Here is a 23,450-nt window from a genome sequence, read left to right as displayed (position 1 = left end):
TCTGTTCTTGGCATGTAGGGCTGCTAACATTCATATCGCCCACCCTCCTCCCCGGGGCCTGTCGCAGCTGCAGATCTACTATTGTATTCAATCATTAGCATGGACATCCTTTACACTTTTCACTCCATCTTCTGCCACAATGGCGAAAAACAATCTGGGGATGGAGCCGATGCCCATGCGCACTGTAGTCCAGGGGAGGAGCCACCTATCTCAGGATACTTCGAAGACTCTTCCAGGACAACAATGTGCGATCATCCGGACCCAACACTAGGCGGCGATCTAATGCTAAGATATGAATGTTAGCAGCCCTACATGCCAAGAACAGATGCATACTGGTAAGTAGCATATTCATTTCCCGTGCAACTGATTACTGTAATTCACATTATATTGGAAAACTAATAAAAATGCTTTAAAAAAGAAAAATTTTCATTTGAGGGTTAAATTACTTCAGTTGTAACTGGTAGATTGACATGTTTGATGGAAAAAGCAACCTTGCTCTTAAGGAATTAGATTTGGTTTTCTTTTTGCTTGTTACGTTCAGCAAGTCGCTATGATTGCTACTTTGGAACATCAGTAATTGTGTAATTAATGCATGCACATATGTTTGCCATTGCTCTTCTGATCAGATTGCAATTCCTTCTCTCCCCTGTAGTCAGTTCACTGATTCATTGCAGATAGACCCAGATACGGTTGATAATTTGGATCTGTTCAGCCACATTCCACCTGTTCTGATGGAGAAGTGTGCAGCACTGAGCGTCAGACCAGACACTGTCAAGAGCCTTGTGCAATCCATGCAGGGTAAGACGTCACTAATGTGCAGCTGGTACTGTTTAACTATTGCTGTCTTTTAGTGGTTTCCGACCTGGCAATATTCATAATTCCACCTCCTGGAATCCAGTTTGATATCTTTCTACAAGTCCCTCTGTCTTTCCATCCGTCACCAGGGAGTTACGTGACTCTCAATGGATTGTGTGAGTTTTTAGTTAGGAGTAATATAGCTGATCCAGTGCTTCTTTACAGGGTTTTAAACATTTGTAACTCTAGGTCATAACTTTCTGTTCAAATTCAGCTTTACCCTGAAATTAAAGCTGCCATTGCAGTTTGCTGTCCAGAACAGGTTCTCTGAATCACTACAGCATGCTCTAAGCCCATCTTGCAGAGAATCCATCTTAAATTGTGGGGAAATGGCACAAGTTAACCTTGCAAATTGTTGTTTCTAAAAACCTGACCTTGAACAAGGATATAGAGGAGCTTAGTAGAGCAAATTAGAGGAGCCCCTGTGAGCAGAGCAGAGAGGTTTTGCTGCTGTGAAAGACTTAATGGCACTGGTGCTCTGAATCCACTAACTTTCATTAGAAGCATAGAAGACTTGGTGACTGTTTCCTTGCCCTGAACAATCAGTGTAATTTTGCCAGCTTACTCAGATTGACCACATCAAGTGTACTGATTCTTCCTCTGTGGTTCCATTGGAAAGTGACAGATTCTTCTGTTGTTTACTTGCAGCCCTTTCAGGAGTTTATACAGATGTTGAAGGAACACTGAAGGATATTAAAGAGCTCTTGGATGAAAATGAAGTTCAAGACCAAAAGCTTCAGGAAGTGTTGGGAAGCCAGCTTCCTCAGCCTCAGGGAAGCCCACCAGCAGCTGGCATTGCAGAGGTCAGCAAGGAGTGGGATAAGTACATGGAGGTGCATGAAAAGGCCAGTTTCACCAACACTGAGCTGCACAAGGCCATGAACTTGCATATCAGCAATCTACGACTCTTGAGTGGCCCTCTGGAGCAGCTTCTGGCAGCGCTTCCCTCTCCGTCCCTTACTGAAGGTGAGTTGTTTTCCGAGATTCATTTAATGTAATATTTCCCACACTGTGGGTCGCAACCTGCTTTTTGGTGGGTCGTGAAAGTTAGAGCAATAAATAAAGATGCCTATAATCCTGTTTAATAGGTCACATTTGCGGGTGATTCAGAGACAGAGGTCAAATGTCAGGCTGCTTTATTCTTTCAACATGGGCATTGCTGCTTTCTTTCTCTGACTGCAAACTGAGAGGAGTTCTTAAAGTGAATGTTACAATGTAGGATGTTGGTTATTTGTTAGAATGGAAATGCCTGTAAATGAACTGTATGCATCCAACAGTTGGGAAAGAAAAAATAATGCACTTTTTTTTTTAATTGTGAAGTGTGCTAAAAACCTAGATTGTATGTAATAGGATCAAACAAAGCAAGACATTTACTTGGTGATGCACAAATGGTAAATATTCACAGAAACCCGATTTCCACACATTATCATTTGTGTTTTATCAGTAAAACTGTATGTGTACGTGTTAGAAATGGGATCCCTGGTTGGCCAATGTTAGAATTGGGGGTCTCTGGTTGGCGCAAGTATGCACTTGTGACAAACAGGGACCCTCTCCTCCAAGTCAGGGCAAAGGATGACCCCTTAGAATTACCCTTGCTCACCCTCTAGGTGCGTGGCGTGAGCAGCCAAGGCTAATCTTCAGGCGTTATTCAGTTAAGCATTTGTAATCACACACACAGTAAAATGTACCAATCCCCCCACAAATGGACACCAGGCTGAAAGTATATATCCAAATACGATTCTTTATGTAAAAATATATATATCTCAGATCAGGCTTATTCACAAGACAAATAACGTTTTCTTACGGCCACTAGATTGTAAATAGGCAAGGGTTCTCAGTTGCAGCTTCAAATGGTTGTTTACTTGTTCAAATAGTTCCTTTAGCTCAGGGGAAGGGCTTCACGTTACAATGTTCTCTCCTACCCTTCTCAGGGCTTCACAGTCAGCCTGAGACCTCCGGTGCACTTCGCAGCGCTTTCCTCGCGTTTGCCGAGGAAACTGATCCGGCGTCTACCGTGGCTCACGCGGCGGGCATGAGGCTGCTGAGGCCGCGTCCGACTCTTCCCAGCGGCTCGGGGACAGAGCAGGCGGCGGGCCGGGCTCGCGGTGCGGCGGACTTGAAGAAGGGGAAAACAAACGTTGCGGGCCCCTAGCCCAGTGTGAAGTTCTTCCAGCGGTTGTCAGGTTTCTTAAGGACGAGCCGTGCCAGGTCAGCGCGACTTGTCAATTTCGTGAGCACCTTCGGATCTCGGACAGTAGCAGGTGCGGGCTCACAGGCAGGCGCGGCCCTCGACGCCTAGTACCACGGTACTAGGGGTCTCCACAGAGGGGGGCGGCGCGGCCTGTAAATGCTCAGGGGTCGTGAAGCGGGGACGGCAGGGCACGGCTGTGCGGGCTGGGGTCTCGGCAGAGATCACGATCTCCCAGCGAATTCCGGCGGGAGGGGCGAGAGCGGTTCAGCGCGCTCCAGTGGCAGGCTTAGGCAGAGGAGCAGGCGGCCTGACCCGGGGACAGAGAGCGGCTCTGGACAGAGCGAGGCTCTCACGGGTTGAAGGGCAGGCAAGCTCCCGAGTGCCACAGCCCTAGGAGGGGGCGATGAGGGGCGCAGTCTTCTCCGGCGGGAGGCACACACGGCTTGGTGCTCAAGACGAGCGAAGGCACATAGAACCCAATGGTCCTGGGGTTCAGTTCAGGGGGCAAGCTCAACTCAAGCCCTTGGAGAATGTTTAAAGCACAAAGCAGCAAAGTCTTTTCTCATCAAGTCTTTTCCTCTCCTTTCTCAGCAAGGCAAGCAGCAGGCCAGTCCTTCCAGCGTCTTCTAGTCGGGCAGAGGTCCTTCGTGGTAAAACAGGATTCTGATTTACAAGGAGCAGGGCTCCTACTTTTATACAGAGTTTCTTTTGTTCTCACAGGCCAGGGGGGCCTTTGCATAACTGCTCTCAGTCTCTGAGCACTTGTTGGGGGTGCTTCTGGCTTCTGCTTTCAGTGTGAGGGCAGGCACATCAGACGCTCCACAGGAGGGTGGAGCCAGCATTGTGTGGACAGGGGCAGGCCAGGAGTACCTTGTTGACAGTGCTTCGCCCTTCCTGGGCCAGGTGCAGGCTGAGTCATCAGTCGCTCCCCAGGGGGGCGGAGCCAGCATTGTGGTGGCAGAGCACAGCCTGATGAAGAGTCCAGGGCCACTCCTACCTCCCACTAAGGTGTAATCCTTTCATTCACCACCTGTCATCCCCCAGCCCTGTCACTCACACAACCCAGACAGTCAGATACACATCCAAGCAGAGGCGGGCTGAAATGGTTAGGCAAGCAAATGCTAACTTTCTAAAAGTAGCATTTGCAAACACAGGATATTAAAATAAACTTTACTAAAAGAAGTATTTTATTATTCTGAGTTCAGGCATACTAAACATGATTTTCTACCATGTTCCCCGAGCCTGCTGGGATTATAGTGTGTAATAATTCCAGCAGCCCATCTGGCCTAAAGGGAACAGGTAGCCTTACAATAGTGAAAAACGAATTTGGCTGTAATTCACTATTAGGACATGCCACACTCATCAGAGCATGTCCCACCTTACACTTACAATGCACCCTGCCCTCGGGCCTACCATAGGGGTGACTAATATGAAGCAAAGGGAAGGTTTAGAGGCTGGCAAGTGTGTGCACTTGCCCAGCCAGCATGGCAGTACCAGACTGCACGCAGGTTCTGCAATGGCAGACCCTAGACACATTTTAAAAGGCTGCTTCTGTGGGTGGCGCAACCAGCGCTGCAGGCCCACTAGCAGTATTGGTATTTACAAGCCCTGGCACTCCTGGTGCACTTTACTGGGGACTGACAGTAAATCCAATGAACCAATCGTGGACATCAATCACATATACACTTTACCGTAGGGACCACTTGCACTGCGGCACGGGTTGGCCGTGGCGCAGTGCCCTGAGCAGCGGACACCAGCAAAAACATCTGAGGCACATCAGAAAAAAGTGGAAGGGAAACTCACGCCAAGGTGCCAGGTCTAACACGTGTCCCCTCCAGCTGAAATGTGGGGGGAACTACCCTTCCCCAGGGAGTTCCTCATCACTAAGGCGGAAAAAAGTGGACAGACCGTCAGCATTGGCGTGATCTGTGCCTGGGCGATGTTCCACCGTGAAGTCCATACCCTGTAGGGAGATGGACCACCTCAACAGTTTTGGGTTCTCACCCCTCATTTGCATTACCCATCTGAGGGGCCTGTGGTCTGTCTGAACCCGGAAGTGAGACCCAAACAAGTAGGGTCTTAGCTTCTTCAGTGCCCAGACCACAGCAAATGCTTCTCGCTCTATTGCACTCCACCTACTTTCCGGTGGAAGTACCCTCCTACTGATGAAGGTTACAGGTTGGTCCCAGCCCTCCTCCGTCATCTGTGAGAGAACAGCCCCTACACCATGCTCTGAAGCGTCTGTCTGCACTAGAAATTCCTTGGAGAAATCAGGAGCCAGGAGCACGGGCGCCATGCACATGGCAGTCTTCAGGGTGTCAAAAGCCTTCTGACAGGTGTCAGTCCAAATCACATTCCTGGGCTGCTTCTTAGAAGTCAGCTCTGTCAAGGGGGTCACAATAGTGCCATAGCCCTTGACAAACCTCCTGTAGTACCCAGTGAGCCCCAGGAAGGCTCTCACTGCAGTCTGGGTCTTGGGGTGTTCCCAAGCCAGGATGGTCTCAATTTTGGGTTGCAAGGGTGCCACCTTGCCACTCCCCACTTGGTGTCCCAAGTACACCACTGAACCCTGCCCAATCTGGCACTTGCTTGCCTTGATTGTGAGGCCTGCCTTGCGCAGGGCCGTCAACACTTCCTAGAGGTGTCGCAGGTGTTCTGGCCAGGTACCACTGACCACTGCGATGTCATCCAGGTAGGCGGCACTGAACTCATCCAGCCCAGCCAACACCTGGTTGACCAACCTCTGAAAGGTGGCAGGGGCATTCTTCATTCCAAATGGCATGACCCGGAACTGGAAATGCCCATCTGGTGTAGAGAATGCGGACCTCTCCTTTGCCCCATCGGTCAAGGCGATCTGCCAGTACCCAGACGTTAAATCAAACGTGCTGAGGAACCGGGCAGCCCCTAGCCGATCAATGAGCTCATCAGCTCTGGGGATAGGTTGCGCGTCAGTCTTGGTGACTGAATTGAGCCCTCTGTAGTCCACACAGAACCGGAGTTCAGGTGTGGCTCCCGGCGCAGCAGCCTTTGGGACCAAGACCACGGGGCTGGACCAAGGACTGCTGGAGGACTCAACCACCCTAAGAGCAAGCATCTTGGAGACCTCCTCCTTGATGCAGGCCCTGACCCTGTCAGTTACTCGGTAGGCCTTATGCTTCACCGGTAAGCTGTCTCCTGTGTCCACATCATGGACGCACCAATCTGTGACACCAGGAACCAGGGAGAACAGATCTGGAAACTGCCCCAGCAATTGGCGGCAGTCTTCCTGTTGCTCAGGTGTCAGGGTGGGTGAGAGGTTAACTCCATCCACTGACCCATCTTTCTCCCAGGCTACCAAGAGGTCAGGTAGAGGCTCAGACTCCTCCTCCATTCCATCATCGGTTGCCAACAACATGCCCTCTTCGGACCTCTCCAAGTGGGGCTTAAGGCGGTTAACATGTAGGACCCTCAAAGGGTTCCTGGGAGACTGCATGTCCACCAAGTAGGTTACAGGACTCTTGCGCTCCACAACCTCAAATGGACCTGTCCACTTACCCTGAAGTGCACAAGGCTCCACTGGGGCCAAGACCCACACCTTTTGCCCAGGCTGAAGCTCTACCAGAGTGGCATTCTGGTCGTACCACCGCTTCATCTCTTCCTGGCTGGCTTCCAGATTTGCCTCAGCAAGTTGTCTGAAGCGCCTGGTCTGGTTTCTGAAGGCCAGCATGTAACTGTATACATTCTGGGGAGGTTTCCTGGGAGATTGCTCCCAGCCTTCTTTTACCAAACTCAGAGGTCCTCTCACTGGGTGACCATACAGCAGTTCAAAGGGGCTGAACCCTAGGGACTTCTGTGGCACCTCATGGTACGCAAAGAGAAGGCATGGTAAGAGGACGTCCCACTTACGCCTCATTGGACCTTCTAGGCCCATGATCATGCCTTTCAGGGTTCAGTTGAATCTTTCAACCAACCCATTTCCTTGGGGATGGTAAGGGGTGGTGAACTTGTAGGTTACACCACACTCTTGCCAAAGGGACTTCATATACTTGGATATGAAGTTGGTCCCCCTGTCACTCACCACCTCTAGAGGGAATCCCACTCGTGAGAAAATTCCCATCAGTGCACTTCCCACCACGGGGCCGTCACTGTCCTCAGAGGGATGGCTTCAGGGTACCGGGTGGCACGGTCCACCAAGACCAGGATGAATCTGTTGCCCATGGCTGTCTTGGGGTCCAGAGGCCCAACAATGTCAATGCCCACTCGCTGGAATGGGGTACTGACGACGGGGAATGGTTGGAGGGGAGCCTTGTTCTTCCCTCCGCACTTACCACTTGCCTGGCAAGTCTGACAAGACCTACAATGAGCATCTGAGCTCTTATGCATTTGGGGCCAGTAAAAGTGGGTGACAAGCCTGTCATAGGTCTTGTCCATCCCCAAATGTCCTGCTAAAGGCACATCATGAGCCAGCCCCAGTAGGAAGGCTCTGAACTTCTGGGGTACCACCAGCACACGGGCTGACCCAGGTTCAGCAGCCTTAGGCTCTGAATACAGGAGGTCATTCTCCCAGTACACATAATGTGTTTTGGCCTGAACACCATTGGCCTGGTCTGCAGCCTGCTGCCGCATACCCACGAGAGAAGGGCATTCTTTCTGCTCCCTGCAAAATTCCTCCCTGGAGGGGCCTCCTTCTTGCTGCCAATGGGTCAGCTCAGGCAGGTCCCCCAGTTCAGCAATCTGTTCCCCAGTAGGCTCCAGGGCATCCCCCTCAAGGTCTGCCTCCTCCTGGACCGTGGGAACAACAGGGGCCGGTTTCCCGCGCCCCCTGCGCCTTCTCCCTAAGGCCGGTTCCTGGGCCTCTCCTTCAGGCCCCAGGATCTCTTGAGCACCCCTACTGGCTGCCATTGACCGGGTGGTCACGCACGCCCAGTCAGGCAGACCCACCATCCTCAGGTGAGTCGTCTTCTCCACCTTTTCCCAAGGGGAGTCCTCCAAGTCATTCCCTAGCAAACAGTCCACAGGCATGGTTTTCCTCACACAGACCTGCAGAGTACCAGCGACCTCCCCCCCCCCCCCACTCGAAGGGAACTTGAGCCATCGGACACTGACTCTCTGAATTATCAGCATTGATAACCCTACAGTAGGCATGGGGTACAACCTGCTCTTGAGACACCAGGTGCTGCCTCACTGCAGTCACACTGGCTCCTGTATCTCTAAGAGCCTCAGCTTTCTTACCATTGATGGTCACCACCTGCCCATATTTTTTAGTGTTAGAGGGCAGGTAGTTCTCAGGGACCATCTCACTGTCTCCTAGCGAGACTAGGGTCATCTGGACAGGATCTCCACCCTCTGGGACCATTACTTCTTCTCCTAAGTGAACACTAGTCACTTGCCGGGGTGGAGCACCAGTGGGTGCTGGTTTACCAAACAGGCGACACTTGGGGTCACTGGCTATGTGCCCCGGGTCACCACATTTGTAACAATTGAAGGGCCCCTTTGGAACAGGTCTACCTGTCGGGGCCCCGTTCTGCTTTAGGGGTGGGGGAGGCTGAGAACCTCGCGGCTGGTTCCCTTGGGGATTACTTTGGGGGCCTTTAGGGAACCCTTTCTGTTTACCCCTGTCCCCCCCACTCTTCTGCTGGGGACCCTGCCCACCCTTGGCGGAGTCTCCCACTGGACCCTTGTGGACCCTGGTGCTGAGCCAGCGGTCCGCCTCCTCAGCAAGCTTCCTCGGGTTGGACAGCTTGCTATCAATCAGGTGCTGGCGTAGCTCAGGAAAACAATTACTAGACAAGTGCTCCCATGCAATTAAATCAAAGAGACCTTGAAAATCATTCACCTTATTACCCTTCACCCAACCATCCAGTGCTCTGCAAAAAAAGGTCACATACTCCACATATGTACTCCCAGGACGCTTTTCACACCCCCTGAACCTCTGTCTATACATTTCAGGAGTAAGGCCATACCTGGTCTTTAAGGCTTCTTTCATGCGGGGATAGGAACTCTGTTCTTCAGTGGGCAAATCTAGCAGGGTATCCCGCCCTTCGCTAAGGAACTTCCCCCACAACCCCGCTCCCCAATCCTTGTCAGGGACCCGGTGGGAGGACATGGCTACCTCATATGCCCTAAACCACTGTCCTATGTCATCCCCCCTAAAGAATTCCTTAACTACATCTTTGGGGATGTACACCCTGGACTCTACCTGCACCGGCGTTGTGCTGCCACCAGAAGGAGTTGTTCCCAAACCTCTCAGCTCCAACTCCTTCAATCTCAGGTCATGTTCCATTTGGCGTTGCTGCGCCTCCATGGCCAATCTTTGCTTGTCCATTTCCATTTGCCCAGCTAATCTTGCCATCTCCATTGCATGTGCCCTGTCTGCTGCCCTGTCCGCCAGCTCCTCTGGTGACAGGCCTCTGCTGGGCTCCACAATGCCATGTGGTGGTATGATTTCCACCGCATTCTGTGGCTCTCTAGACTCTTTCCAGGCTCTCAGCGCCTTGATGAATTGGCCTTTCTTTTTGCACCCGGTGTGTGCAACTCTGAACTTTACACAGAAGCCTCTCAATTGCTCTACTTTGTAGCCTTCCAGTCCTCCGTGTTCCCAATCTACATCTTCAATTCCAGAGATCTCAGAGGGTGCTCTCCCAGCAGGGAGTGAGCCAGGCATGGCTTCAACAATGGCAGATATCTCAACCAAATTATCAAAAATGGAAATCTGTGGCTGCGTTATAGGTCTGCTCTCACTATGTGGTGATCAGTAATTCACTGTATGTCAACTACAAATGCAAATTCGCAAATCCTCACCACTGCGTCCAATGTTAGAATTGGGGGTCTCTGGTTGGCGCAAGTATGCACTTGTGACAAGCAGGGACCCTCTCCTCCAAGTCAGGGCAAAGGATGACCCCTTAGAATTACCCTTGCTCACCCTCTAGGTGCGTGGCGTGAGCAGCCAAGGCTAATCTTCAGGCGTTATTCAGTTAAGCATTTGTAATCACACACACAGTAAAATGTACCAATCCCCCCACAAATGGACACCAGGCTGGAAGTATATATCAAAATACGATTCTTTATGTAAAAATATATATATCTCAGATCAGGCTTATTCACAAGACAAATAACGTTTTCTTACGGCCACTAGATTGTAAATAGGCAAGGGTTCTCAGTTGCAGCTTCAAATGGTTGTTTACTTGTTCAAATAGTTCCTTTAGCTCAGGGGAAGGGCTTCACGTTACAATGTTCTCTCCTACCCTTCTCAGGGCTTCACAGTCAGCCTGAGACCTCCGGTGCACTTCGCAGCGCTTTCCTCGCGTTCGCCGAGGAAACTGATCCGGCGTCTACCGTGGCTCACGCGGCGGGCGTGAGGCTGCTGAGGCCGCGTCCGACTCTTCCCAGCGGCTCGCGGACAGAGCAGGCGGCGGGCCGGGCTCGCGGTGCGGCGGACTTGAAGAAGGGGAAAACAAACGTTGCGGGCCCCTAGCCCGGTGTGAAGTTCTTCCAGCGGTTGTCGGGTTTCTTAAGGACGAGCCGTGCCAGGTCAGCGCGACTTGTCAATTTCGTGAGCACCTTCGGATCTCGGACAGTAGCAGGTGCGGGCTCACAGGCAGGCGCGGCCCTCGACGCCTAGTACCACGGTACTAGGGGTCTCCACAGAGGGGGTCGGCGCGGCCTGTAAATGCTCAGGGGTCATGAAGCGGGGACGGCAGGGCACGGCTGTGCGGGCTGGGGTCTCGGCAGAGATCACGATCTCCCAGCGAATTCCGGCGGGAGGGGCGAGAGCGGTTCAGCGCGCTCCAGTGGCAGGCTTAGGCAGAGGAGCAGGCGGCCTGACCCGGGGACAGAGAGCGGCTCTGGACAGAGCGAGGCTCTCACGGGTCGAAGGGCAGGCAAGCTCCCGAGTGCCACAGCCCTAGGAGGGGGCGATGAGGGGCGCAGTCTTCTCCGGCGGGAGGCACACACGGCTTGGTGCTCAAGACGAGCGAAGGCACATAGAACCCAATGGTCCTGGGGTTCAGTTCAGGGGGCAAGCTCAACTCAAGCCCTTGGAGAATGTTTAAAGCACAAAGCAGCAAAGTCTTTTCTCATCAAGTCTTTTCCTCTCCTTTCTCAGCAAGGCAAGCAGCAGGCCAGTCCTTCCAGCGTCTTCTTCTCCTTCTAGTCGGGCAGAGGTCCTTCGTGGTAAAACAGGATTCTGATTTACAAGGAGCAGGGCTCCTACTTTTATACAGAGTTTCTTTTGTTCTCACAGGCCAGGGGGGCCTTTGCATAACTGCTCTCAGTCTCTGAGCACTTGTTGGGGGTGCTTCTGGCTTCTGCTTTCAGTGTGAGGGCAGGCACATCAGACGCTCCACAGGAGGGTGGAGCCAGCATTGTGTGGACAGGGGCAGGCCAGGAGTACCTTGTTGACAGTGCTTCGCCCTTCCTGGGCCAGGTGCAGGCTGAGTCATCAGTCGCTCCCCAGGGGGGCGGAGCCAGCATTGTGGTGGCAGAGCACAGCCTGATGAAGAGTCCAGGGGATGACTCTTTCCTATTATCCTGTGTTTGGGACTGCGAGCTGCTGATTGTGTCTGTGCTCTTCCCGCTACCGCTCGCGGAACCCGCTGCGCGGGTCCCGCTTCGTGTGGGGTTTGAGCAACTGCTTCTCCAGAGTCGCTTGGGTGAGGAGGCTACGACATAACGTCTGAGGTGGTGATTTTGTACTTAAGCCTGAGCAGGGCTGCGAGCATTGCGGGCGCAGGACTACAAGTCCCAGGAGCGCCCGCCCGCCCTTACTGCCAACATCTGGGCTGCTCTCCCTGCAGGCTCCTCCCCATCATTTCTTCTATTAAGACCCAGTGCACCCGGACATTCGCTGGATGACTCTTGCCTATTATCCTGTGTTTGGGACTGCGAGCTGCTGATTGTGTCTGTGCTCTTCCCGCTACAGCTCGCGGAACCCGCTGCGCGGGTCCCGCTTCGTGTGGGGTTTGAGCAACTGCTTCTCCAGAGTCGCTTGGGTGAGGAGGTAACGACATAACGTCTGAGGTGGTGATTTTGGACTTAAGCCTGAGCAGGGCTGCGAGCATTGCGGGCGCAGGACTACAAGTCCCAGGAGCGCCCGCCCGCCCTTACCGACAACACCTGGGCTGCTCTCCCTGCAGGCTCCTCCCCTTTCACGTTGTCTCAACAAATTCTACAGCCTAGCCCCGCGGCGCGGGAGCGCGCGGGTGAAGCCCGGGACAAGTGTGGGACCGTCTGTGGCCGAAGGAGGCCGGGCTGGGCCAGGTTATTGACATTTATTGTTATCTACTGTATGTTATTTTGAGCACCCTTGGAGTAGTTAGTTCGGGTTCGTGACTGGTTGATTATATATTGTTTAGCAGTTGATATGTCTAGCTCACTTCAGTCTTGTGTGGGTGTTTCTTTCCTTGGGCCTCTCGATAAATATTTCGAGAGGGCTCACAAGGAGATAGACAAGGAACTTCTTTTAAGTGAGAGACGCGCTGAGCGTCGTCGCTCCATTGAACATCTTAAGCAATTACCACTGTCTATTCAACCACATTTAGATAACACACAGGTTATGGGTGCGCAAGGGAAGACGGCCAACGAGGCAGATATTTCTAGCACGGACCAAATCCCCAGTATATTCAGGGTACCTAACGTCTCCCCTGCACGCTCCAGCACCCATAGTGAGGAACATACAAATAGTCTTCCCTCTGCCTCCTTTAGCTTAATTGATCTTAACACTCCAATCACTCAGAGTATGGCACCCAACTTACACTCAACACTTACTAATCGGTCCTTAGGCTGTGTTGGTACTTGCGAGAACATTTTGCTACATAATAATAGTGTTAGCGGATCTAAGCCTACTAAAACAAATAAGGTTGTGTCTTCCCCCCCCCACTCGGAAAAAAAGGAAAAAGGGTGGTGTCAAAAGAAAAGGTTCTTGTCAACAAATTCTTTCTCCTTTTTTAGCTAACCCTAATACCGATCCCATGGTGCTGCCTGTGGTCGAGGCTCCTACAACATCACAGCATCACCCAACCACTCCCGAGGTTGTTGCATCTGGGTTTAACAAGGAGAGTTTCGATATTTTTGAGAAACTAATCAAATCATATATGTTACCCCTGATGGAACGAGTAAGGTTACTGGGAGAAAAAATGGACCGTCTATTGGCTCCTGTTGCTACTCCCCATCCCATTAATTCTGATGGGCAGTCTAATCCCCCACTCTTGCCTAGTGTTTTAACTAATGCTACTAGTAACCAACTTCAAAATAATAAAACTGTAGGTTCTATAAAAAGTAAAGCCACGGTTTTGGTACCCAAACCCCCTTGTGTCACTAATTCCGCTAAAGCAAAGCCTATAGTGGTTTCCAACAAACCAACCACAGAGGGATTATTGCCACCTGCTAAACATGGGGCTGTTAAATCTGTCATCCTAAATCAGAGACAATCTACAAATCGTAGGAATACTGTGGAACTCCCACCTGAGTCAGCCAATTTTGTGATTATACTGACGGGAGTGCCCCCAATCTCTAATGGGAATCGGGAAAACAACGAAAATTTAAAAAATAGTCATCTTCTGGCTGAAAACTAATAGACCCCTTCCCGCCCATCTTAATGGGGATATTATCTCAGTCAGAAGATGCAAGTGGGTGGGTGTACGCCCTAAGGATATAGAGGGGGATACTGAGATTATCAACTTTAGGGACCATAGAGTTGCTCCCCATCTGTCTGACTGGTATGTGGGAAATAATGAGGGAGGTATCTCCACGCGGAATCTCAGCTATTTCTATCCTGAGACTCTTCTCAAACCTCCCGGTCATTATTGTCCCAAAAGAGAGCACCAGTCCCTTAAGTGGACTAATTTTACACCTAGTTTTTATGGGCCACCAATCTATCCAGAGGCCCTGTTTCGTTCCTATGCACAATCAAGCTATAATAGCTCCTCACATACCCCGAACTGGGTAAATCCCAAGCCCCAGTTTTTAGGTTTTCCCCCTACGTCAGCTTTCCCACACTGTAACAAGCCCCAAAGTTTTTTCCCAATCCGTAATAATCAAATTAAACACTCCCAGCCCAATGAGCACTGGAGCATCCCGCTGAGGAATCTCTATGGGAGAGGTGTGGCGCCGCGGCCAGGGCGACTGACGCTGGAATCTGGGGATCAGGGTTCGATCCCTGGCTCTGGCGGCAGGTTAGCCCAGCACCATGTGACTCTGGGCAATAGCTCGCTTAATCTTCCCGACGGCCCCCAGCGCCTAGAGACCCTTACGGGTGATTGTGCGCTTTATAAATGTGGATTATTATTATGAGCCTTTATCAGGGCTGGCATCTAATGATTGACCAGCTATTCTATCTGGGACTATGGAGGGTAATACAGATTGTATGGGCTTTGTAGATGTCTTAATTAATCCATTATGCCATACGGATATTTTAAATGACCAAGTAGCCCCAAGTGATAAAGGGGGGCTCTGTCTATTCGTGTTCGTCTGGTGATATGGAGATGGTACCTGAAACAGTGTTTTTTGTTGCCCCAATTGTTGAGAATGTTAAAACAGGGCTAGATATTCAGGGTGGGTCCCCTGGCACTCTTACTGAGGATATATATGGAGTTGCGCTTACCCATGATATAGTTGCTCCCATGAATGACGAAGCTCACGTCCCTGCTATAGCTACTGCCAGCGTCCCAGTTGATAGAAATGGTACCACCATGGGTTGTTGGAATATAGCTGGTCTGGAGTCGCGCATGTGTATTCCTGATTGGATCAACTTTATACGTCAAGGCGACGTTTGGTCCTTTCAGGAAACTTGGGCGCTCCTTCCATTGTTCCTCTCGGGTTATCTGAATTTCAGCAAACCTGCAATTAGAGGACTTAGAGGTCGAGCTATGGGTGGCTTGTCAGTCTGGATTCGTCAATATGAGGGTGTGTCAGCTGAGGAAGTTTATATTGACAGCCCAGATATACTAATGGTTAGTATTAAATCTACTAGTGGGTTAAATATTCTGTTGATTAATGTATATGCCAGGGGCATCCAGGGAGGTAGGGTCTCACCAACTCTCCTCTGCCTGGATGCTTACTTAAGTGATGCTCCGTCAGATGGTCATTTGATTGTAATGGGTGATTTGAATACATGCTTTGAACCACTGAGTCTAGATGATGGCCTCCTGACAGAGACCGAGGATCTGGTATGGGGGATACCTCAACTTGATATAGCCCCGATTAAAAAATGGTCTCAATCGGCTATATTTATTAAAGGGTTATGTTTGGATATGGGATTACGTGCCCTAAATGGTAGAGTGTGCTCCGATAGGTTGGGCAAACACACCTTTAACAATGGTAGATACAGTAGCCGTATTGACTATGTATTACTGGATGTGAAATTATGGCCTAGGGTAGTGGACATGGAAATAAAACAACGTCCGGAAAGCGATCATGATCCCTTGGTGGTGGAACTAAGGGATTGTAGCTTCTTGAGGCCGGCTAAATGCCTGCCCAATATAGTCCAGGAGGCAGTTGTTCTCACTAACGATATGAGGAGGGTTCGTTGGCCAAAGATCTCTGTAGATATTGAAGCTCGTAAAACGATTAGATCCTTGATCTCTAACTCTTTGGATGAGATTTCCAAATGTGTCTCACAGGAGGTGATCAACACAATGATTACGGACACGCATACCAGCTTGTTTATGTCCTTAAAAGAACTATTTGTAAAGTCTATTTCTAAAAAGGGTAATAGGGGGACTAAGATACCGTCTAACTGGTTCAACAAAGAGTGTTGTCGGACCCATGTAGAACTCTTTAAAGCCCTAAAACTCAAGAACTCTGCTCTTATCAGGTCCTGCAGGAAGGCCTTCAATGCTGCCAAACGTTCTGCTAAGGTCACCTGGGATGAAGCACGGTGGTCAACTCTAACCGAAGCATGTGGCTCTGGAACCTGCAACGGTTTTGGCACCTGCTTAAATGGGGTTTGTCTCAGGAGGATCGCCCGAGCCCTGCCTCGGTGGACCAACAACAATGGGTACTATATTTTGAGAAACAATTCAGGTGCCTCAGTGGCGCACATGAAAACATCTGTTGGCCATTGCCGGCTGAGCCCCTAGAGTTTACGGCCAGAGAGGTCGAATTAGTCTTGCAATCCATTCCAAGGGGTAAGGCACCAGGACCCGATTGTATTCCAGCTGATTTATTCCAACATGATCATGACCTTTGGGTACCATATCTAGTCCATCTGGCAAATGCTCTGGCTATAGGTGCCAGAATTCCTGAATCCTGGGCAGGTGCAGAAATTTTGCCCATCTACAAAAAAGGTGATCGGTCGGTTCCATCTAATTACCGGCCGATCAGTCTTATTGATGCGGTGCAAAAAATTATAGCCCGCCTGGTTCTTGCCAGGATCCAGGAATGGATTGAGGATTTTAATATCCTAACCCCTCTCCAAGCTGGTTTCAGATCTCATGTGAGCACTCTAGACCAGGCTTTCCGTTTCATGCTTCTTTATTGGAAGACGGTTCTTCTGGGCAAAGGCAACCTATACGCAGCCTTCGTGGACTTGCGGTCTGCTTTTGATCTTGTCCCGAGGGCTGGGTTGTGGAAGTGCTTATTAGAGCTGGGCATGCCACCTCCTCTTGTTCGCCTCTTGGTGAACCTACATGCACATACCTATGCCCAGGTTCGCTGGGGAAAACCAGGGGAGGTGACGGATAGGTTTCCTGTGGCCAAAGGTGTTAGGCAAGGGTGTGTGCTGGCCCCCACCCTTTTCTCCTTATATATTAACAGGGTTACCCAGTACTTTGAAAACTATCCCACGGACGCCCCATCCTTAGCTGGAATGAAAATTCCGTTGCTCATGTTCGCTGACGATACTCTTTTGATTTCAAAAACCAGACAGGGTCTTCAACAAGCCTTGACGAGGTTTGAGTATTTCTGCAGCGAACATGAGCTCGAGGTGAATGTGTCAAAGACCAAATTCATGGTCCTAAGAGGTCGCAACCAAATCACCGCAAGGGTTACTATGGGGGGGACCCCCTTGGAACAAACTAAGTTCTTCACTTACCTGGGTGTTACTTTTAGTGAGACCCTTAATTGGTCTCACCAGGTTGAGCTTATGGCTTTAAAGCACCTGCAGCTAGGTGGTGCCCTGACTAAAGAGCATAAAAATTCCTTTACTCAGCCAATTTTACCGCTACTTAAGATTTATGGGTCCAAGGTTCTACCCTCAGTTTTATACGGGGCGGAATTATGGGGCTTTAGCAAATTGGATTCCTTGAGAACAGCCCAAAATAAATTCCTTAGGGTGGCAACGGGACTCCCACAGTCAACCCCACGGATCCCGCTTCTGTATGACCTTGGGTGCCAACCGGTGGAGGATCTAGCGAGGTTCCGCCCATTGGCATTTTGGCGACGCCTATGGACAACGCCGGAACTTCTTCTTTATGCTAGGGCTTGCCTGGAGGTCAAAGATCTTCATGGTTCCTCCAACATAGGCTGGTTTAAGGATCTAATATTTTTCAAAACAACAAGTGGTCCTGAGCATACGAGAGATAGGGAGAACAATGGATATATATAGATCACAATGGAGCTCTATATAGTTCAAAATTCCTTGACCAGCCGGACAAGGAATATTTATTGGTTCAATTGATTTGTAATATCAAAAATACAAACAAATAACCCAAGAAATAAGGGTTACATTGGGGCACAGTCCTGTGCATTAAAGGGAGGAAAAGGTGGGAAAGTAAAGGTAAGTGGAGAAAATTTAAGTGGCGAAAATTTATCAGGCAAACAGTGTGAGCTTGCAGGTCACTGGTTTAAGTTATACATTTAGCAGTGTATCCTGGAGTCATTCATACAACCAATAGTATCAGGGAAGTACATGTATGAACTACTCTAAGGTCTGGTTTAAGGATCTAAGTTCTTCCCTCCTTGCCCTGGGGCTTGGCGACCTGTGGTCAGGTCCCGAATCGGCCATCTTCCCTTCAAAAAAAGATCTAAAACTGCGCTATTGGGACTGGGTGGTTCACAAGAGACATTCGAGACTGTGCTCAAGCAATCTTACAGGTCTATTTATTGTCCATAAAGACATTCCCAAACTTGAAAAATATTGGGACATAATTACAAAGCCCCTTGATCGTAAACTGTTTCACCAGTTCAGATGTGGCTCGTTGCCATTAAGGGATTTCACCAAAAAGTGGGGTTCTGGTGGGTCTGGGCACTGTCCAAAATGTTTAGGTCAGGGTGAAAGTTTAGACCACTTTTTGTTTGTGTGTCCTTTGTATACCGCCCCAAGAGCCAAATGGTTACGCCCGGTTTGTAGAACCTTAGGTACCCGCTCAGCTGCGGAAGCGAGTCGAATTCTAAAAACTAACCTGACCCCATTAATTGTTGTGGGGGTAGCAAAATATTTAGGCTGGGCTTGGTTACTTAGAAGCAGATTTATTAAAAATACTTAGCTGGGGTTTTTTTTTTTAACATTGTTTCATGTTTACCTGCCTACGAATAGCTTATTATATTATATTCGTTGGTTATGCCTGTATTAATGTCATTTTGTTTTAATTCTTATGAAGTCTGTATCTGTGATTTAATACGGTCTTAGAGTATTTTACCTATGTATATATTGTATTTTATGTCTTTTATGATGCACTAATCGAATAAAGACTTCTTGACTAGAGTCCAGGGCCACTCCTACCTCCCACTAAGGTGTAATCCTTTCATTCACCACCTGTCATCCCCCAGCCCTGTCACTCACACAACCCAGACAGTCAGATACACATCCAAGCAGAGGCGGGCTGAAATGGTTAGGCAAGCAAATGCTAACTTTCTAAAAGTGATTCAGAAAAGGGGGTGGTGATGAACAGAGTGCCTGAATTAAGCAGACCACTCTTACCCAGTCCAAAGATCAGGGCTTGATCCATCACCGTTTTTTAGCTCACTGCACCATCCCAGCTCAGAACTTGGCTATATGCAAATTAGTCTGTTCCTGTCCCAGTGCATGATGGGCCGACGACGCCTGAAATGGCAGAAACCGGTCCCCGGAAGCTTGTCTCCTTTCTGGTGAAGAATTGGCCTGGTAGTTTGGTCTGCCCTGTTCCCATGATGCACTGGGCCAGGGACAGACTAATTTGCATATAGCCAGGTTCTGAGCTGGGATGGGGCAGTGAGCTAAATAACGGTGATGGATCAAGCCCTGATCTTTGGACTGGGTAAGAGTGGTCTGCTTAATTCAGACACTCTGTTCATCACCACCCCCTTTTCTGAATCAACTTTCTAAAAGTAGCATTTGCAAACACAGGATATTAAAATAAACTTTACTAAAAGAAGTATTTTATTATTCTGAGTTCAGGCATACTAAACATGATTTTCTACCATGTTCCCTGAGCCTGCTGGGATTATAGTGTGTAATAATTCCAGCAGCCCATCTGGCCTAAAGGGAACAGGTAGCCTTACAATAGTGAAAAACGAATTTGGCTGTAATTCACTATTAGGACATGCCACACTCATCAGAGCATGTCCCACCTTACACTTACAATGCACCCTGCCCTCGGGCCTACCATAGGGGTGACTAATATGAAGCAAAGGAAAGGTTTAGAGGCTGGCAAGTGTGTGCACTTGCCCAGCCAGCAGGCAGTACCAGACTGCACGCAGGTTCTGCAATGGCAGACCCTAGACACATTTTAAAAGGCTGCTTCTGTGGGTGGCGCAACCAGCGCTGCTGGCCCACTAGCAGTATTGGTATTTACAAGCCCTGGCACTCCTGGTGCACTTTACTGGGGACTGACAGTAAATCCAATGAACCAATCGTGGACATCAATCACATATACACTTTACCGTAGGGAGCACTTGCACTGCGGCACGGGTTGGCCGTGGCGCAGTACCCTGAGCAGCGGACACCAGCAAAAACATCTGAGGCACATCAGAAAAAAGTGGAAGGGAAACTCACGCCAAGGTGCCAGGTCTAACACGTGTCCCCTCCAGCTAAAATGTGGGGGGAACTACCCTTCCCCAGGGAGTTCCTCATCACTAAGGCGGAAAAAAGTGGACAGACCGTCAGCATTGGCGTGATCTGTGCCCGGGCGATGTTCCACCGTGAAGTCCATACCTTGTAGGGAGATGGACCACCTCAACAGTTTTGGGTTCTCACCCCTCATTTGCATTACCCATCTGAGGGGCCTGTGGTCTGTCTGAACCCGGAAGTGAGACCCAAACAAGTAGGGTCTTAGCTTCTTCAGTGGGGAGCACTTGCACTGCGGCACGGGTTGGCCGTGGCGCAGTGCCCTGAGCAGCGGACACCAGCAAAAACATCTGAGGCACTTCAGCAAAAAGTGGAAGGGAAACTCACGCCAAGGTGCCAGGTCGAACAGCCAAGGCTTGCGCCAAGGCCAGGCAGAAATCACCATTCCTAGTTAGGGTAAGGAAGTCACCCGCCAAGACAACCCCTGCTCACCCCCTGGGTAGCTTGGCACAAGCAGTCAGGCCTATCTCGGAGGCGATGTGTAAAGCATTGGCGCACGCACCCACCAGCAACAACCTCCAGGGCCCCCCACAAAAGAAATTCCACACAAGGTGTATAGGAAAATAGCCTTTGTATTAAAATGAACACATTAGATAGGATCGCACACTTTACAGGATGCCAGAGGCACGGGCAGAATTTACAGGGGACTATGTACAGGGCAGGGCCAGGGGACCACTGCCAGGAATATGCACTTGGTGGAATTGGCATTAGAACATATCACCACTGGGAGCTTCATAGAATTAGCATTAGAACTCAGTCTAACCAGAAGCCACATACATAAGGTATAGGGTATTCAGGAGGGAAGGAAGGACAAAGCACATAACACATTAGAAGCACTTTCAGAGGTACAATACATAATAACTCTCACGACTTCCATATAATGGAGCTCACATCTTCAGCAGGCCATCTGGCCGCTAGGGGCTAGGACACCCAAAGTCTCAATGTCAGGACAGCTACCAAGTAGCCAGGGACGAACCTACACGTGGCAGCTGCGCACGAAGTGCTGGGCAGCTGAGGGACAAAGATAGGGCCAACACGTTGGAGCCTCACCCGCTCGGGACAATGTACAAGGGATGGAGCCTCTCTGGCTCGAGAACGAAAGATGCTGGCCTGAGCCTCGCAGGCTCGGCAGGATAATGTACAACGACGGAGCCTCTCTGGCTCGAGAACAACGGGCCGCCCTTTGAGCCTCTCGGGCTCCGATTCAAGTATCTGCGGCGCTTTGTTTTTAGGCGGGGGGCATCGTTGGAGCCCTTCCCGGACTCGTGGACAAAGGGAGGGGCCCTCGGGAACCTCGCAGGCACACGGCACTCCCCTGGGCAGAGGAGTGACCCGGAGCCCGCCCGCACTCCCCGATTGCAACAGGCGGCGGCTCCTCGTGGCATCAGCTCCTTTCTGCTGGGCTACTCGGCGTGACGGTGGTAGGGCTCTCTCCTCGGGGGGAGCTTCGCCGGAGGACAGCGCTCATCTCTCGGCCGGCAGTGCGGGGTTTTCCGGCCAGGCGGCAGAGCTCCCAGGACCTCCGGGTGCGCGTGGGGAAGCCCTCAGAGTCGGGCCAATCCCTGCGCGGCCCCGCGATGACATCACAGGAGTCCCGGCGGCCGGGGCCAATGAGCGGGCGGCAATGCTCTCTCCGGGGCCGCCAATGGCAGCGCGGCCCTGGATAGGAAGGCGGGTGCAGCGCCTCACAGGCTAACTCCGGGCTGCGGCGGTGACGATCTCAGGCAATGCCGGGTGAGCACCGGTTCGTTGAAAAGGGGTCCATCCGTCGAGGTGGGCACTCGAGAGGGGATGTGAAATGGCACAGGGTTCCTCGGCAGGGTAGGCACCTGTCAGGGGAGTTCACGATCGGCCGGCGGCGGCGCGGCAGCCGCGAGGGGGGACATAAAGCGCTTCCCAAGCGCTAGGTGCACGAAGAGCGCTCTCAAGCTCCAGGGGTCCATGACAAACGCTCTCAGGCGCTAGGGCAATAACCAGCAGCAAAGTCCTTCGGGGGAGACAGCAAAGTCAAAGCAAGAGTCCCCCAATCAGCCCTGCAAGGCAGAGGGGTTCCCCCCTGAAGTCCTCCAGGCAGTCATCAGGGATCCAGGGGCTGGGCCGGGCTCCGGAAGGCAAGCCTTCCCCCCGGGCCCAAGCAGCAGCACGCCCCTGGCAGGATTCAAGTCAGAACAAGAAGAAATAGAAGAGGTCACAGACACGCATAGACTTAAAAAAACACAGGCCCAACCAGGCGACCCCACTGGTACTCCTTAGTTGTCCACGACTAGGACCAGGCTCTAGGCCACCCAGATACCACTGGCCCATGCCAATCCGGAGTGGGGGGTGGTAACCCCCCTGGCCCACTATAGCCATTCTCCACTCCCTTCCTCAGTGTAGCTCCAACTACCACTGCTCCTTCCACCTAGGGTCCGCACCCTCAGGCTGGCCAGAGGTCACGGGCAAGAATGCCCCACCCTACCTCTACTTCAGAGGTTCCGCGCTCTCCCAGGAGAAGCACCCTCAGAACACACTCTCCTACCAGTTTCGGAACTTCCTCCCTCCACTGGTCTACCACCTGGGAATTAAGTTCACCGGATGCCCAGGGGTCAGACTCCCTCTGACCCCCTTCCAGTTCCGCACCCTCCCATGTAGAACAGGGTCCTTCCTCTTAAGGTGGGCCTCACCTGCTCTGAGGGCAGTACTACAACACTCAGCCAAGAACCCTAAGGATCCCCGCTAGGCCCGTATCACCCCTTCTGGGAAACACAGGGTCTCTACCTTCGGGATGAGCCCCACCTGCGTCCACAGGAGTACGCCTAGAAGACACACCGGCCAGGACACTGGCTACAGTCGCCCTGCCGTCCAGATCCGGAAACACCGACTACTGGCTCCCCCACCGAGGGCCGTACCCTTCGGCCAGATGCCTGGCGCACCAGGACTTCTACAAGATGAAAATAAAATCTAAGACTTTCTCTCCTCCTTCAGCAGGCAGGCAACCACTGTAGGTCAACACCCCACACAGCTTACCCGGTTCCTCCTCTTCAGGCAGGAGTTCCCTCTTGTACTAGGATGAGCCGCGACAACGTCAGCAGGGCTCAGTGTTCAGCTCTCCCCAAGGCAAGCCGCGAGTCCCTCAGCAGGGCTTCCTTGTCCGGGATACCACTTAACCTTCCTTCAGCACGAGGAGCCGCGACAACGTCAGCAGGGCTCAGAGTTCAGCTCTCCCCAAGGCAAGCCCGATCCCATCAGCAGGGCTTCCTTGTCCGGGATACAACTTAACATTCATTCAGCACGATGAGCCGCGACAGTGTTAGCAGGGCTCAGAGTTCAGCTCTCCCCAAGGCAAGCCGCGATCCAATCAGCAGGGCTTCCTTGTCCGGGATACAACTTAACATTTATTCAGCAAGCTTCCCCAACTCAGAGAACTCACACTCCAGTATTCAGCACGCTCCCCATCCCAGAGAA

The 23,450-nt window shown here is 51.1% G+C and overlaps 1 protein-coding gene across 1 annotated transcript in view; it reads left to right on the top strand.

Annotated features, from left to right (window-relative positions):
* Nucleotides 1–23,450, top strand: part of PTPN23 (protein tyrosine phosphatase non-receptor type 23) — a 663,560-nt gene that overhangs the window by 318,013 nt on the left and 322,097 nt on the right. Inside the window, exons 15-16 of the mRNA XM_078662553.1 lie at nt 653–798; nt 1,504–1,821. Coding sequence (XP_078518679.1) covers nt 653–798; nt 1,504–1,821 — 464 coding nt within the window. The remainder of the gene's footprint in view (nt 1–652; nt 799–1,503; nt 1,822–23,450) is intronic.

The sequence above is a fragment of the Lissotriton helveticus genome, chromosome 10 (genome assembly GCF_964261635.1).
Source record: "Lissotriton helveticus chromosome 10, aLisHel1.1, whole genome shotgun sequence".
In the NCBI taxonomy this organism is placed as follows: domain Eukaryota; kingdom Metazoa; phylum Chordata; class Amphibia; order Caudata; family Salamandridae; genus Lissotriton; species Lissotriton helveticus.
Note: the sequence above shows the minus strand (reverse complement) of the source record. Positions and strands in the feature narration are given on the sequence as shown.